General features: G+C 33.7%; 1 protein-coding gene and 1 long non-coding RNA gene across 6 annotated transcripts; both read right to left on the reverse strand.

Moving 5' to 3' along the window:
* Positions 1-372: 372 nt before the first annotated feature.
* Positions 373-3,680, reverse strand: LOC128043105 (uncharacterized). 2 transcript variants are annotated; one of them, XM_052635166.1, is made up of 7 exons: positions 3,548-3,680; positions 3,229-3,377; positions 2,903-2,982; positions 2,287-2,448; positions 1,361-1,471; positions 1,051-1,117; positions 373-962 (listed from the first exon to the last, which is right to left on the reverse strand). In XM_052635166.1, the coding sequence occupies exons 2-7, from the start codon at positions 3,350-3,352 to the stop codon at positions 688-690; spliced, it is 819 nt and encodes a 272-aa protein (XP_052491126.1). In that variant the 5' UTR covers positions 3,353-3,377; positions 3,548-3,680; the 3' UTR covers positions 373-687. The 2 variants fall into 2 exon arrangements, with proteins under 2 accessions (XP_052491126.1, XP_052491122.1); XM_052635162.1 differs by having other exon boundaries at positions 3,229-3,382; positions 3,548-3,677.
* Positions 3,681-9,943: 6,263 nt separating this feature from the next.
* LOC128043108 (uncharacterized) lies at positions 9,944-16,685 on the reverse strand. Of its 4 annotated transcripts, none has more exons than XR_008198833.1 (6): positions 16,473-16,685; positions 15,844-16,174; positions 15,397-15,761; positions 15,184-15,296; positions 10,970-11,054; positions 9,944-10,171 (listed from the first exon to the last, which is right to left on the reverse strand). It is a non-coding gene; the product is annotated as an uncharacterized LOC128043108 (long non-coding RNA). The 4 variants fall into 4 exon arrangements; XR_008198834.1 differs by having other exon boundaries at positions 15,174-15,296; positions 15,400-15,761; positions 16,473-16,684; XR_008198831.1 differs by having other exon boundaries at positions 15,400-15,761; positions 16,473-16,683.
* Positions 16,686-17,440: the final 755 nt, after the last annotated feature.

Raw genomic sequence — 17,440 nt, forward strand, 5'->3', positions numbered from 1 at the left:
AAACTGATCATCTACGTCAGCATGAAGTACATATAACACACCATGTGTTACTTCCTAATTATTCCATCAACCATGCCGACATGTGTTATTTTATAATTAAACCATCAACCACGCCAGTTTTTAGCAATACAAATAAATACAAATTTTAATAGAAAAGATTAATATAAATGTATAGAGATTGATTTATCTATTTTTTAAGTAGAGAACAAAATACAATCTTAATTTATTAACTTCTAATACAATAGCCTCTATAATACGTTTACCATTTTACCTCTTTTCTCATAAATCATGCATCCTTGTAATATTACGCTCTAAGATACAATATTCGTATGCTCACTTTATAAAAAATGCAAAATTCGACAGATACATCAATTCAAAAATTTATTCTTCCTATATTCTCTCTTTTTCTTCTTTTTCAAGAAATAAAGGATAAAGGACAAAGATGAAATAGAAATTCTACATTTTAAAATCCATTTCCAGCCACTGAAAACTATATTAAAGCACCCATATGTGCCAATTCAAAGGACCAAGTGATTAAAAAGTCTCTGTTGGCACCTCGAGGTGTACGGTTCAAACCCTAGCAACATCATCTCTACTCCAATTTGTAATGTACCAAGAAAAAATAATTAAAGACTACAAACTTTTTAGCACTTCAAAACTTTCTAGCTTTTACGGAGGTGAGAAATCTCATGCAGCCATACCATTTGGTTCCTGAGTCCTGCCTTTGCGGTTCCAAATAGGAGTGGTTTCGATAAGTTTATGAGGTACAAGTCGTTTTTCGCGCTTAGTAAGCTTGCGAAATTTGCTTACCCTCAGTCGGGCTAACTCAGCCTCCTCTTCAGGGGTCATTTCCCTCACTACAACAGTTAGTCGGCACTCGGGTCTCTCTTTAATTCCGGATCGCCCTTTACCATGATATGAAACTCTTTTCAAAAATAATCCCTTCCCGACAAATGCCTCAGCTGTTTAAAATAAAAGGAAAAAAAATGCAGAATGAATACAAGACAAGTACTCCCAAGTGATATAACGAAGTTCATTTTCACTGCTTACCAACTAGCAGACGGTCTGGGTCCAATCCATGATTATGGGTAGCATTTGCTCGAGCCGAATGAATAACCTGCATTGCAAGTTTTTATAATTATAAACTGTATCTTTCTTTTCCATTAATGCTTTCCAAGTTGTATAGTTGGACTGGTACAAATTTAGGTTTCTTTTCCTGGGTTTCCTTCGGTGGCCAATAGCTATAGTGGCTTACTAGGACGAGTTTGGCTAGATTCCAGACCAGACACTTCGACCAAAAGCGACACAATTACTTCAAAAAGAACTATATTTCATCAATAGGGCAGAGCGGTTGAATTACCTGATAGACAGTTTTAGCAGCACGCTTTACCGTCACTTGCAACTGTAATAAAGCATCCTCAACACGCATACCACGAACTAATGCAGCAACCAAGTTGACCTTCTTAGGACTCTAAAACAAGCAAGTTAGCACATAAGTTAATCCTACCAGATAAGCAACACGCATCATAAAGGTAGCTTAAGGATCCATATTAAAGATGCAATAACAGTTTCTTTGCTTTTATTTCTTGCATAGCTTCGATTCAGCCTCCATCAGTTTCGCTAAAGACATTTAATTATCAAGTAGTTGCCTCAACGTTCTATGCTAAGTTCTCAAGCACAACAACAAAAACAGAAGTCAGTGACAAGTCAAGTTAGCACGTAAGTTAATCCTACCAGATAAGCAACACCAGAAGCATGTCAATGTAGCATCATAAAGGTAATTTAAGGACCCATATTAAAGATGCAATAACAGTTTCTCTGTTTTTATTTCTTGCATAGCTCCAATTCGGCCTCCATCAGTTTTGGTAAAGACATTTAATTATCAAGTAGTTGCCTCGATGTTCTATGATAAGTTCTCAAGCACAATACCAAAAACAGAAGTCAGTGACAAGTCTGTTTCAGCTCAAGTGTGCTCTAAAGCATAACTCACGAAAGTGGTTTCCCAAATGCAAAAGTCTCATGTGAAAGGGCATAGCATGAAAAGTACGCTCCATTTATTAAAAATCCAAAGCCAGGAAAAATTTTCATGTTGTTACTGAAAATTGGCAACTATTACAGGTTAGAGGATCATTGGTCATGGAAATGACAAAACTTTACTGTCTCTTTGTATTTTCATCACATAAATCACCTGACCCTTTTCTTACCTTCAAGTGAGACTGCCTTCAAATATCGAAATAAGAAAAAAGTTCAAAATTAGAATTTTTGGGTAATCGTTATTGAGGTAACCTGTTTTATTTTCTTTAACACTGCTTGAACTTTTGTGCGATTGGGAACAACTTTCTTCTCTTCAGTCTTTCCACTATCTATTGCCAAAACAGGGGTTAATGGTGATGCAATTGGTGTCTCTTCAGATGAACCTGCTAGTAACTTCCTTGAAGTGGAAATTCCCTATGCAAGTAAAACATAAGACAACTTAAAGCAAGGAGAAACAAAAACATAAAATACAAAGAATAAGGGAAATTTTAAAAAGTTTGCAATGAATTCCAAATATTTCAGAATAGAAAACGAAGCTATTGGATAGATAAACTCCTTTCGATCCGATCAGTTAATGATATACAGAGAAAAGTGCTGCTTAAATAACTTTAATCTTATGCGACCAGCTGGAATAAATATTATAAGAGCACACAACAATACAACCATGTGGGACAAACAAAATATAGATGATTCGTTTAGGGACCTCTTATAACATTGTTGAAAATTTGTTATTTCATTAGTTAGAAGCATCCTATTGATCTTCAATAAGTTGAAACCACCACAAAACAAGGGCATTATCAAATGCAGGTTATTTCACAACAACGGTAATCAAAATCATATCAAAGTGAAAAGAACAAGTAGGCATTACCAACTGCTGGAAATATCGATATAAAGGCGGTGACATACTAGCAGGAGATTTCCACAATTTCTGATAACTAGGCAGTTCACCTGCATAAACATTACAAATACATTTGCAATAGAAAGACAATAAATAAAAGTAACTGAAGTATAAGAGAGGAACCTTAAGCATTAAAGAAGCTGAATATATTAAGTATTAACAGCCAAGTGAGTTAAAAATTCAGCTTTTCGACATAAAACAAAGAATACCCGTGTTTTTTTTTCTCAGTATCAATCCCAAATTTAACTTTATGATCATCCAATAAAAAGAAAAGAGGGATAAAGAGAGAAACTAACGAGGTAAAACAGGGGAGTTTAAGCGAGAAACAGAAGAATAGTTGGTAGAATGAGTATAATTATGTTCTAATCTTCTCCCAACTTGACGAAGTGCACATTGTAAATGTCTCTGCCACCCCACCATGTTCAAAAGATCTTCTCTTTTAGGACTTTCCTCAAAATCCAAACAAAAACCAACAAAGAAAATGCATTAGTATAAATGAGAATTAAGAACCCAAATAAAAAACCATGAAGATCAAATGAAAAAATAATTTAAAAAGAAAAAGGAAAAAGAAGCTGAAATTTTAAAGAATAAGATTATGAGAGATCGGTAGCTTACTGGTTGCGTATGAAGCTGAGAACGAGAGCGAGAGTGAGGAGTCGGCTTTGAAGGGAAAGCGGCAGTGGACTCGACCGGAAATAAGACCCTAAAAAACACACCAGGTTTTGGGATTGTAGGCGAGAGAGAAAACCCGATTGAAACGTAGCGGGTTCTCGGGTTTGGATTATAATTAAGAGTAAATTGCATCCTTGGTCACTAAACTATTAGTAAATTTATGTTTTGGCCACTTAACTTCAAAAAGTTACAAAAATATCACTAAACTATTCAAAAGTTTTCATCTAAGTCATTAGGTTGTTAAAATTGTTGTTGTATAGCCTTTTTTGTTCGCACCATTTGTACCAACCCGAAGCTCTCATTCATTTTCTTTTCTACAATCCAGTTTTTTTTATGAACGTCAAGAATTTGCGAGTCAAAATCCAAACAACTTTCTTCTTTGATATTCGACATTGATCAATTTGGATTTAAGTTATGTTTTTCCTCTCATTGATGGGTACTGATCCATCGTACTGATTGTTGAAATTGTTGCTTGGAGCTTGCTAGCTAGACTTTAAAAAATGATAATAGCCTAGTGACTTCAATAAAAATTTTCAAATAATTCAATGACTTAAATGTGAATTTTTGAAAATTTAATGATCTTTTATAATTTTTTAAAATTGAATGAACAAAAAATAAATTTACTAATAATTTAATTACGATTTAACCAATTATGCCATTTTTATCCCTAGTGATTTAGCTCTTGAAGTAAATGGTGTTAAAAAGAGGACACATGGTCTATCAAAATGCGTCAGATGACGTTTACATGATGTGGCATTCATTTTGTAATACCCCCTACCCGTATTCGTCGCCGAAATAGAGTATGAGGCATTACCAGATTTTACCGAATTTTTTTTTTCAAGATAGATTTATCATATTCATAAGATAATTTCATCACATACCAAAACCAAAATTTGTTAGCCATACCAATGGCTAACTATACATTCATTTCACATTAACATCTAATTTACTAGCTTATACATGCCATTGATTTCCAAAATAAAGTTCCTTTATGTACCGAGATCTCGAGATTGATAGTGTGATGTGTCTCCGACCAAATCCGACCTCCGAGCTCTTAACTCTACAAACAGGGGAAAAAGAAACAGGGTAAGCACTTTGTGCTTAGTAAGTTCATGCAACAGGAATTATACTTACCATACTTATACATCCATCATTTAATAACACAAGCACACATTCAATTCACATAAACATATACCTATCACATACAAACTCAACCTCATACAAATTCATTACAAAGATAAATGATTGATGAGCTCATCAATTCCATGATTTCCATTTCCTTGTTATTTTTCCGTATTTATCCCGTCGAACTACTTGGAATTTCGATGGATATTCAGGGGTACACCTAAGTGTACAAATCCGGGTCCGTCAATTCATATTCATGTGCGCACATTTCCATTTCAGAGAGCACACTCCCGCGAACCTCATCCTTACAACGGGATTACCAGTCCAGGCTAAATCCCATGTAATATAAACTCACAGAGTATTGTCGGGATTACCGGTCAAAGCTAAATCACAACGACAATTACTCTAATGAGCTTGGATCTGAATTACAGTCAAAGCTAAATTGAGACCCTAATTCGGATTACTCGTCCGGCTAAATCCATTTTCCACATATTCTTTGGAGGGCTATATCAGATAGGATCACCCGTCCGGCTAGATCCTTTTACCGTCAATTCCTTTTCGAGATCCATCGAATTTTCCTTTCATTCAACCGGATTTATTTCCTCTTTTCATCAAGTATATCAATACTTCATCAATTATCATACAGTAAACATACAACTCATATTCACAACAATAACAAACATTTCAAGCATTTAAGAATATAATTCAAGTTACACGAACTTACCTCGATACTTGTTCGTAAGCAAAAATCTACTAATCCCGAACTTTTTCTTTTCCTCGATCTTGCTTCGTATTTGAATTTTCCAGATCTAAATAAATAAATTTAATCATTAATCTAATACATTTCATGTTCATATGTAGCTTTCTCTAAAATTCCATTATTATTTATAGTGCAGTCAAAGCTGCCTCACTGAGTCACAGTCACTAAATTATTTATATCTTGAGGTACGGAACTCCAAATTAAGATCCGTTAATTTTCCCTGAAACTAGACTCACATATCTTCTTACCATAAAAATTTCAGAATTTTTGGTTTATCCAATAAATACAGTTTATTCTTTAAAGTTTCCCCTGTTTCACTGTATGACAGTTCTGACCCCTCTTCACTAAAAATTAATTATCTCACAGTACAGAATTAGGATGATGCTTCCCTTTATTTCTTCAGAAAATAGACTCATTAAGGATTCTAAACATATAAATTATAACTCATAATCATTTTTGTACAATTTTTAATGATTTTCCAAAGTCAGAACAGGGGAACCCGAATTCATTCTGACCTTGTCTCACAAAATCTATTATATCTCATGATTTACAATTCCATTGCTTTAATTTCATATTTTATTCACCCTCTAATTCGATCTCTACAATTTTTGGTGATTTTTCAAAGTCAGAGTACTGCTGCTGTCCAAAACTGTTTTAGTGCATGGTGTTAATTACCATTTTTCCCTTAAACTTTCAACAATGATAGTTTTGTCCCTGCTCAATTAACCTCTCAATTGAGCTGATTTTTCTCAATCAACACTTTATTATATCACTTTAAACTACCTTATAACCTTTGGAAATCAGAATTTCAGCACTAAACTTTAATTCCAAACTTTTTCACAATTAGGTCCTACAAATCAATTTCTATTGGAATTACCTAATAAAATCATCTCATAAACAAATTAAAGCATCAATTTCATCCTATTTCCTCATAAAATTCCAGCACATATTCATATCAACTTTCAATATCATTCATAAAATCAAAAACTAATGAATTTAGTAATAGGACCTAGTTGTAAAAGTCTTAGAAACACAAAATTACAAGAAAAGGCAAGAATTAACTCACTTGGTGCAAAAATTATGAAAACCAGCTTGAAGAAACCCTTAGGACGTTTTTGGCTGATGAGAGTGCAGAAAAATAAAGAGAAATCTAGATAATTCCACTTTAGTCCTAACTTTTAAAGCAAATTTTGTAATATTCCAATTTTACCCTTATTTCTTCAATTCTCCTGATTTTTCTCAGCGTATGCCGCCCAAAATATCTCCTTTTGGGGTTATTTGCAATTTATGTCCCTCCTCATTTCACAATTGAGCTATTTAATCCCTCTAGTAACTTTTACACCTTTTTCAATTTAGTCCTTTTTACTTATTTGACTACCCAAACATTAAAATTTTCTAACGAAATTTTAATACCATATTACTAACACTTCATAAATATTTATAAAAATGTTTTTGACTCGATTTTACGAGATCGAGGTCTCGATACCTTATTTTTACCCAATTTCTTCAATAATTTCTTTTTCTAATTAACCACTAAATCGGTAAAATTTTTCTATCGATATTTTCATACGATTTTCCTATCATATCAATATTCATGCAAAAATATTAAAATAAATTTCTCTTTAAATCGGATTTGTGGTTACGAAACCACTATTCCGATAGAATTGAATTTGGGCCATTACACATTTGCTTTAAAACCCTATTTTATATTTAAATATTTAAATATTTAAGAATTTAAAAATATTTAAACATTTTAAGATTTAATAAAATATATATTTTATAAATATCTAAAATATAAAAATAATTAAAATTTTAGAAAATTACAAATATATATTCTAAAAATCAAAACTAAAAAATTGTTAAAATTTTAAGAATTTTCAAAAAATAAAATATATATTCTAAAAAACTTAAAAATTAAAAAATAAAAGTAATCTGGAATTGGCTATAATTTGATTAACTTTGACATGTATTGATTGACATTGATCAAGCATTGACAAGACTTTGATCTATTAACAGTTAACAGTGATTGAAATGTGGTCAATGTCTAGTTAATGCTCAATCAACATCATTCGATGTTGGTCAAAATCATTGAAACTCTGGTCAATGCTTGATTAACTCGAGTCAACTTTTAATTTAAGTTTTTAAATTTAGATTTCTTTAAAATATATATTTAATTTTTTTCTTGAGTTTTTCTAAAAGTTTAACTAAAATCTTAGAGTAATTTTAATTCTAAAATTTTAACTAATTTTTTCACTAAAATCTTAACTACATTGTACGAAATAAATGAACGTTCCTAAGCATCAAATGCTTAAAAAATTCGGTTTTGTGATTCTTTTCATTTAAAATTTACCTTGTGTTAGTTAGTTTAACTTAATTGCTTACATTGGAATTCTATCGTCAAATTGCTTAATTGCTAATAAGTAAAATGCTCAATAAATTTAGTTAGAATTCGTCGGATATAATTGACATGTTGTAGAATGTAAAGGTCTCATTATTTTCATTGTATATTGCATGAACAACATTGAGCATCTAGAAGTATTGTTTTTGCTACATTTCGCACATTTAATGTTTTGGTTGGCTTTGTAAAATTACGTTTATTGTGTACGAGAGTATTGCCATTGTTACTACTTGTGTCATTCCTTAATAATTGATTATGGTAGTTCGATTGGACACTTGTGTGTTTAAAGGTTTTCCCTACTAGAGTTACTTGGGCAAAAGAAATAACTTAATACACAGATTAATTTGGTTAACATAATGCTATTCAATTAAACTATTAAACTTGTATTGCTATTGTAATTATTGAGATAATTGAAATTGCTTAATTGTTAGGGAAACTATAAAATTGTTATCTTGCTATCGATTGTCAATATCACGTCAATATATTTTAACCTTATTAGTCAAGTGCCCAAAAAAAAGTACTAAGTTGACTTTTGATTTTCAAATATGTACTATTAACTTGAAAGAAAGACTTTCACTAAATTGCAAACTTACATAAATAATATAAGAGGCTTCTTACAATCTTACATGAAAGATGGGTTTTGATTTTAGTAGAAGCTACGAAAAGCACAATGGCGAATTTGTGGCATCTGGTTCGGGGAGTTCGAATTCGAGATCTGAGGGAAAAAAGGTATTTGTTTCAATTCTTTCACGCTATGGATACGAATAGGGTTTTAAAGGGTTCCCCTTGGACTTTTAATAATCATCTGCTGATACTCTACAAATTGCAATTGGGGGAGGATCCGTTACAGGTCCCTCTAGTTTTGACGCCTTTTTGGGTTCAGATTCATGATGTGCCTATTGGTCTGTTTTCCGAAAACCTGGCAATGCAATTGGGTAATTTCTTGGGGAGTTTTATGGAATATGATGTCTCATATCTGAGGAAAGAAAATAGAAATTTTATGCGAATTAAGGCCCAAATTGATATAAGGCTTCCTTTGAAAAGAAAGAAACAAATTTTATTTGGTGGGAGACGTTCATATGTTACTTTCAAATATGAACGATGATCACTTTTCTGCTTTTACTGTGGAAGATTGAGCCATAATGATTCATTTTGTGAAGCGAAAATGAATCTTGGAGTGGAAATTGCGAAAATGGGTTGAGACTTATTTATAAGAGCACAATATCGAAGGGCGTTATCCATGAATAGTATCTGGTTACGTGAGGAAGATGATAGTGATAGGGGAGGAATTGGGGAAGAAAATAGAGATTTCAGAATGGGCCAACAGAAGATGGGTTAGAAATTAAAATATGGGAAGCCTGTCGATCCAGTTCTTGGTTTTAATTTGGAAGGAGGTTCATCATATGTAGGCCAAGGAAAGGAGAATCATGCCTCAAATGTGATGGACCATGACCTAGAAGATGTAGCTCTTGTAGGGGAGGAGGGGAAGAAGAGATCTAGAGGGGAAATTGAAGATTTAACATGAAGAGAAGAGATGGGTAATATTATGGCAAAAAGTAGGAGAATGGTGGATCTTAATCACTTATCATCGGCGACTGCCAAATGGCAAGTCGACCGGGCGCAATGAAAACTCTAAGTTGGAATGTCCGTGGATTGGGAAATCCACAGACAGTTCGAAGACTTTAGCACTCGCTGAGGACTTATAATCCCTAAATTGTCTTCTTTATGGAGACTAAGCTTTGTAGAAACTAGGTGGAAAGAGTTCGACGTAGTTGTAGTTTTGTGAATGGCATTGACGTTGATTCGGAGGGCACTAGAGGAGGTTTGTGTTTGGAATGGCGAAATGATATCAACGTTACGCTTCAGAATTTTTCTAAAAGACACGTTGACGTTGTAACACCCCTTACCCGTATCCGTCGCCGGAATAGGATACGAGGTATTACCAGATTTTACTGATTTTAAAAAAAAAAAACTCAATATAACCCCTTATAAATATCTAATCCTCCCTGCAAATTTTAAACCGAGACCAAGCCAACACAACCAATCCATTTCAACATATTTTCAAGATAGATTTATTGTATTCATAAGATAATCTCATCACATGCCAAAACCAAAATTTGTTAGCCATATTAATGGCTAACCATACATTCATTCCACATTTACATCTACTTTACTAGCTTATACATGCCATTGATTTCCAAAATAAAGTTTCTTTATGTACCAAGATCTTGAGGTTGATAGTGTGATGTGTCTCCGACCAAATCTGACTTCCGAGCTCTTAACTCTACAAACAGGGGAAAAAGAAACAGGGTAAGCACTTTGTGCTTAATAAGCTCATGTAACAAGAATTATACTTACCTAATATTTTCCATACAATGTAATAAACATTCATACACCCATTCCATACATTATTCCCCTATCATGCACAAACTCAACATTCAAATTAGTCCAATAATTTCCATGTATCAATAATTTATACCATGATTGATGAGCTCATCAATTCCATGATTTCCATTCCCTTGTTATTTTTCCATTTTTTTCCCGTTGAACTACTTGGAATTTCGATGGATTTTCAGGGGTACACATAAGTGTACAAATTCAGGGTCCGTCAATTCATATTCATGTGCGCACATTTCCATTTCAGAGAGCACACTCATGAACCTCATCCTTACAATGGGATTACCGGTCCGGCTAAATCCTCAGAATATAAACTCATAGAGTATTGTCGGGATTACCGGTCCAAAGCTAAATCCGCAACGACAATTACTCTAATGAGCTTGATCCAATTACTACCAAAGCTAAATTCAAACCCTAATTCAATTATCCGTCCGGCTAAATCCATTTTCCACATATTCTTCGGAGGGCTATATCAGATAGGATCACCCGTCCTGCTAGATCCTTTTACCGTTAATTCCTTTTCGAGATCCATCAATTTTCCTTTCATTCAACCGGATTTATTTTTCTTTTCATCAAGAATATCAATACTTCATCAATTATCATACAATAAACATCCAAATCATATTCACATCAATAACAAACATTTCAAGCATTTAAGAATTTAATTCAAGTCACACGAACTTACCTCGATACTTGTTCGTAAGCAAAAATCTACTAATCCCGAACTTTTTCTTTTCCTCGATCTAGATTCGTATTTGAATTTTCTGGATCTAAATAAATAAATTTGATCATTAATCTAATACATTTCATGTTCATATGTAACATTCTCTAAAATTCCATTATTATTTATAGTGCATTCAAAGCTGTCTTACTGAGTCACAGTCACTAAATTATTTATATCTTAAGCTACGAAACTCTAAATTAAGATCCGTTAATTTTTCCTGAAACTAGACTCGCTTATCTTCTTACCATAAAATTTTCAGAATTTTTGGCCTAGCCAATAAGTACAGTTTATTCTTTAAAGTTTCCCCTGTTTCACTTGTTGATAGTTCCGACCCCTCTTCACTAAAAATTAATTATCTCATTGTAAAGAATTCGGATGATGTTTCCATTTGTTTCATATGAAAATAGACTAATTAAGTATTCTAAGCATATAAATTATAACTCATATTCATTTTTGTACAATTTTTAATGATTTTCCAAAGTCAGAACAGGGGAACCCGAATTCATTCTGACCTTGTCTCACAAAATCTATTATATCTCATGATTTCCAATTCCATTGATTAAACCATTTCTTCTATGAGAAACTAGACTCAACAAGCTTCAATTTCATATTTTATTCATCCTATAATTCGATCTCTAAAATTTTTGGTGAATTTTTAAAGTTGGACTACTGCTGCTGTCCAAAACTGTTTTAGTGTATGATGTTAATTACCATTTTTCCCTAAACTTTCAATAAATGATAATTTCATCCCTGCTCAATTAACCTCTCAATTGAGCTGGTTTTTCTCAATTAACACTTTATCCCATCACTTTAAACTACTTTATAAGCTTTGGAAATCAAAATTTTAGTACTAGACTTTAATTCCAAACTTTTTCACAATTAGGTCCTATAAAACAATTTCTATTGAAATTACCTAATAAAATCATCTCATAAATAAGTTAAAGCTTCAATTTCATGCTATTTCATCATAAAATCCCAGCACATATAGCAACTTTCAACTTCACCCATAAAATCAAAAACTAATGAATTTAATAATAGGACCTAGTTGTAAAAGTCTTAGAAACACAAAAATTACAAGAAAAAGGCAAGGATTAACTCACTTGGGGCAAAAATTATCAAAAACCAGCTTGAAGAACCCCTTAGGACGTTTTTGGCTGATGGGAATGCAGAAAAATAAAGAGGAATCTAGATAATTCCACTTTAGTCCTACCTTTTAAAGCAAATTTTGCAATATTCCAATTTTACCCTTAATTCTTCAATTCTACTATTTTTCTCAGCGTATGCCGCCCAAAATATCTTCTTTTGGGGTTATTTGTAATTTATGTCCCTCCACATTTAACAATTGAGCTATTTAATCCTTCTAGTAACTTTTACACCTTTTTCAATTTAGTCCTTTTCACTTAATTGACTACCCAAACATTAAAATTTTCTAACGAAATTTTAATACCATATTACTAACACTTCATAAATATTTATAAAAATATTTTTGACTCGGTTTTACGAGGTCGAAATCTCGATACCTTATTTTTACCCAATTTCTTCTATAATTTCTTTTTCTAACTAACCACTAAATCGGTAAAATTTTTCTATCAATATTTTCATACTATTTTCCTATCATACCAATATTCATGCAAAAATATTAAAATAAATTTCTCTTTAAATCGGATTTGTGGTTACGAAACCACTATTCTGATAACCTTGAATTTGGGCCATTACAGACGTGGTGGTGGCTAATGATGAAAGAGATGTCAAATGGCGATTTACCGGTTTTTATGGAACACCATATGCGCAAGATAGAGAAGATTCATGGGCGGGCAGTCTTGAAAAATCTCCACGAGGATGAAGATATTCCTTGATTTGTATGTGGAGACTTCAATGAAATTATGTATGGTTTTGAAAAAAAGGGAGGCTTGCTTAGAGATGAAAGAAGAATGGAGATGTTCCGTGAAGCTTTAGAATTTTACCATTTGACTGATATGGGATATTCTGGCAAATGTTTACTTGGGAGAGAGGTAATTTACTAGAAACAAACATACAAAAACGTCTGGACAAGGGTGTTGCAAATGAGAATTGGATTTCTATGTTTCCTGAGGTAAAAGTTCAGCATCTGGTGCACTCTTTTTCTGATCATTGTCTCTTTTTAATTAACACAAATAAGGAAGATGAACGGAGGTCAGTAAGTCATTCCAAATTTGAAGCCTGGTGGGTTTTGAATGACTCCTTCGTTGACGAAGCTAAACACATATGGAGGCTGGCATCCGGAGATTTTCTGAAGAAATTGGAAATTTTAAAAAAAGGCCTAGAAAATTGGGCGAGACAAGCACAAAAAATAGATAGGGGAAAAATGAATTTTTGACAGCAAAGTTATCAAAACTGATTGAAGCCGAAATGGATGATATCAGCTTGGCTGAGATGATTGATACGAAGATTCAGCTAAACTTTGAAATCGAAAAAGATGAAAGATACTGGGAACAAAGGGCTGACTGAACTGGATGAAACTAAGTGATAGAAATATAGCTTTTTTCCATAGCCAAGCAAAGCAGAGAATGAGGAAGAATATGATAAACAAACTACAAAACAATAGCGGATGGGAAACGAACGACCTTTACGAAATGGAAAGTATTGCACAATCCTATTTTCAGAATTTATTCACTTTAGGGAATCAAGAGAACTATGATCATTTGCTTTCAGGAATTGATCAGTGTGTTTCTGAGGAAGATAACAGAAAGCTTACAGAGCAATATATAAAAGAAGAGGTTAGAGAGGCATTGCTTGAAATGCAACCCACGAAGGCACCTAGCGAAGATAGGTTTCCTGCTCTTTTTTATCAGAAATGTTGGCACTTTATTGGATAGGAGGTTGTTGCTTTTTGTTTACACCTCTTGAATGGAGAAATGGATGTCAGTTCAATTAATTCAACACATATTGTTCTTATCCCAAAAATTATTAATCCTTCTAATATGACACATTTTAGGCCTATTAGTTTATGCAATGTTATTTATAAAATCATGGCTAAAGCTATAGCAAACAGATTTAGAGGTGTTATTGATAAATGCATTGACAGCGCGCAAAGTGCCTTTGTGCCAGGAAGATTAATCTCAGATAATGTACTGCTAGCCTATGAATTATTCCATACACTTAAACAGAAGAGAATGGGAAGAAGGGTTATATAGCAGTTAAACTGGACATGAGTAAAGCTTATGACAAGGTCGAATGGAGATTTATCAAGGAGATAATGTTGCGGATGAGTTTTGCTCAAAAATGGGTTGTTTCTATTATGAACTGCATGTCTACTGTTTCTTATCAAGTTGTGCTCAACGAAAGTATCGGAGAAACTTTTCGTCCAATAAGGGGGATTCGATAAGGTGACCCATTGAGTTCGGTTCTTTTTTTAATATGTGGAGAGGGATTATCTAGCCTCATGAGAATAGCTACAAAAGAAGGAATATTAAAAGGAGTCAAGGCAAGCAAAAACGATCCACAGGTAACACATTTACTATTCGCAGATGACTGCATCTTATTCAGAGAAGCATCAAGAAAAGGAGCTTTAACATTTAATGAGATCCTAAGTGAGTATAAATGATGTTCGGGTCACTGTGTGAATTTCGGTAAATCAACTGTTTTCTTTAGTAAAAACACGCTAGAGGAAGAAAGATAATTAGTTGTCAATTTGTTGGGAGTTCGGAGTTCAAATGAGCTAAAACGATATCTAGGTTTGCCAAACATGGTTGGTCGAAAAAAGAAACAATCTTTTCAAGCTTTAAAAGATAGATTGAAACAGTGTATTAAAAATTAGAGTATTCGATTTTTATCGCAATGTGGAAAAAATGTATTTATAAAGGCTGTCCTACAAGTCATACCGACATATTCAATGGCTTGCTTTTTACTCCCAAAGCCTCTATGTGAAGAAATGGAGGGTATTGTTGCAAAATATTGGTGGCAAAAGGGTCGTGGAAAAGGGGGTATTCACTGGTGTTCTTGGAAAAACCTTTGCTTTTTGAAAGAAAACGGGGGGATGGGTTTTCAAAATCTTAGCCAGTTTAATATTGTGTTGTTAGCCAAACAGGGTTGGTGATTGATTATCCAAATTCTCCTTTAGCCAGAGTTCTTAAAGCCAAATATTATCCACGTTCTAGTTTTCTAAATGCATAGTTGGAAAACTTACTATCTCTTACCTGAAGGAGCATTTGGGCAGCGAAAGGACTCCTTCTTAAAGGACTAAACTGGAGAGTTGGGAGAGGAAATGCAATATCTATTTGGACTGACCGATGGATACCAGGGATTGAACCTGAGACATGGCATAACAGAGGAGGCAATGGTGAGTTATATTTAGTATCAGACCTAGTTGACAGCACAACTAAGATGTGGAAAACGGAGACAATTACAACTACCTTCCAAATAGATACCACTCAAAAAATATTACAGATTCCTCTTGCGAGAACAGATTGTGAGGACATGCAAGTGTGGAAAGGTGAACACTCTGGCGAGTTTTCAGTTCGAAGCGCCTACAAACTATTACAAGAGGCTAGCTTGGATCCTAACAATTATTTATTACAGGCCGAAACTAAAGAATTCTACAAGAAATTATGGAATTTACAACTACCATAAAAAAATTTAATACTTATATGGCAGATTTCCTGGAACTATATCTCTTCACTAGCTAATCTTAGATACAAAAGAGTGATCACAAATGCTAGTTGTCTCCGATGCTACTCTGAAGAAGAAGACAACTACCACGTGTTTCGGCAATGTCCTACAAGCATTGATGTATAGATTAGTCTTAATATGATGTGGTTAACAGAATATGCAAATCAAAATGTATGGACATGGCTCACCTGGGTCTTTGGCAAGGGTACAAAGGAGCAGATCCGATTATTCTGCTGCGCCTTATGGGTTATTTGGGGCTCGCGGAATCAGATGGTCCATGAGAGGAAATTCACATCAAGAAGGGATCTCTCCCATAAAATACAGAGCTAATTAATGGAACTTGAAGGAGTGCGAGGAAAAAAGCTTACCCTTACGCGCATTAGAACTCAAGGACAAGACAGAGAGACAATAAGGGAGACGATACAGTTCAATGCAGCCTTTGATACCAGTAATTTCAGATCGGCGTCAGGAATAGTAGATCGGGATCAGAATGGTGTGATTAAAGTTTCAAAGTCGACTCTTCATTCCAACGTTTCATGTCCGTTTGTTGCATAAGCATATGCATGTTTAAAGGCAACCAAGTTAGGCATCAACATGGGTTTAGACTCAGTTACGATTATGGGGGATTCGAAAACAGTTATCAACAAATGCCAAACGACATTTAGGGATAAATCGATCATTAGAGCGATTATTAAAGATATCCAGAGCAACAAATCTCGCTTTCATGAAATTGTTTTTATGTTCATCCAAAGAACAGAGAATCTTCAAGCTCATAATCTAGCAAAAGACACGTTAAAAAAAAGGGGGAGAGATGTACCTGGTGAGGGAGACGCTGAACGAAACTGCTCCAGAAGTAAGATGGCCACAAAATCCAAACTGAAGAGAGTTGTTGAAGGCGAAATGAAACAGCAAAGATAGAAAATAAAGAAAATTTCATGGAAGTTGCTATCCTCTGAACAGACCTGACGTTTTTGAAATGAAGAGTTGGAAATAGTAATGGCGTTTAGGCTGTTTTGATTTGACTGGAAAATGACTGTCGGTTCTTTTTCTATTATTTTCTTTAGGATTAAATTTCTGTTTATTTCATTAGATTGACTTTCAGTGGGCTTCTCAATTTAATGTGCAACCCATGTTTTATTTTTCAGTCCAGCCCAGCACATCTGAGGCATTGTTTTGGGCTGTAGTATTGGTGTTTCTATTCTATTAATAATATCCTAGTCAATTTATTCAAAAAAAAAAACATAATATATTTGACTTTGATTAGAATTAGGTTTTTCAACTTATAAATAGATGTAGTCGAAACTCCTCTCGTAATCATTCGAATTTGACATAGTGAATTTTCTTCTCCTTTGCCCGTGGTTTTTTTTTCCAAAAAAGTTTCCACGTAAAAATCTGCGTGTTCTTTATTTTTATTTCTCTTTTTCTTTGTGATATATTGTCATTACCAACGTTTTACTTTTACAGAAGCCATTGCATGAAAAATATAATAATTAGAAACAGTGAAATAAAATCACATTAAGGTCCTCAGCAGGATTTTAGTAGCTTTGGGAACAATTAAAATCATCCTTTAAAGTCTAAAACTTGTCCCTAGTAGATTTAAAGACGAACCCAACAGTCGTCCTTTAAGACTTTCTATGTGATACATATAACAAAGAAAGATGTTCCCAAATAATAATTGATATAATAATCACCTTGATCATATATATCCCAAGCCAGAACCAATCTCACTAAGCACACCAATTACCAGGAAAAGGCACCCTTAAGAAGCTTTGTTCCTAAAACATC

Source organism: Gossypium raimondii, chromosome 1 (genome assembly GCF_025698545.1).
Source record: "Gossypium raimondii isolate GPD5lz chromosome 1, ASM2569854v1, whole genome shotgun sequence".
NCBI classification, from domain to species: domain Eukaryota; kingdom Viridiplantae; phylum Streptophyta; class Magnoliopsida; order Malvales; family Malvaceae; genus Gossypium; species Gossypium raimondii.

Bases quoted from the DNA above. Each gene is read 5' to 3' on its own strand.
- LOC128043105 (XM_052635166.1), bottom strand. From the start codon at position 3,352: ATGGTGGGGTGGCAGAGACATTTACAATGTGCACTTCGTCAAGTTGGG. The intron at 1,472-2,286 runs GTTACCTCAATA...TGCTTGTTTTAG, and splicing joins TGTTAAAGAAAATAAAACAG to AGTCCTAAGAAGGTCAACTT. The intron at 1,118-1,360 runs GTAATTCAACCG...CTTGCAATGCAG, and splicing joins CTGCTAAAACTGTCTATCAG to GTTATTCATTCGGCTCGAGC.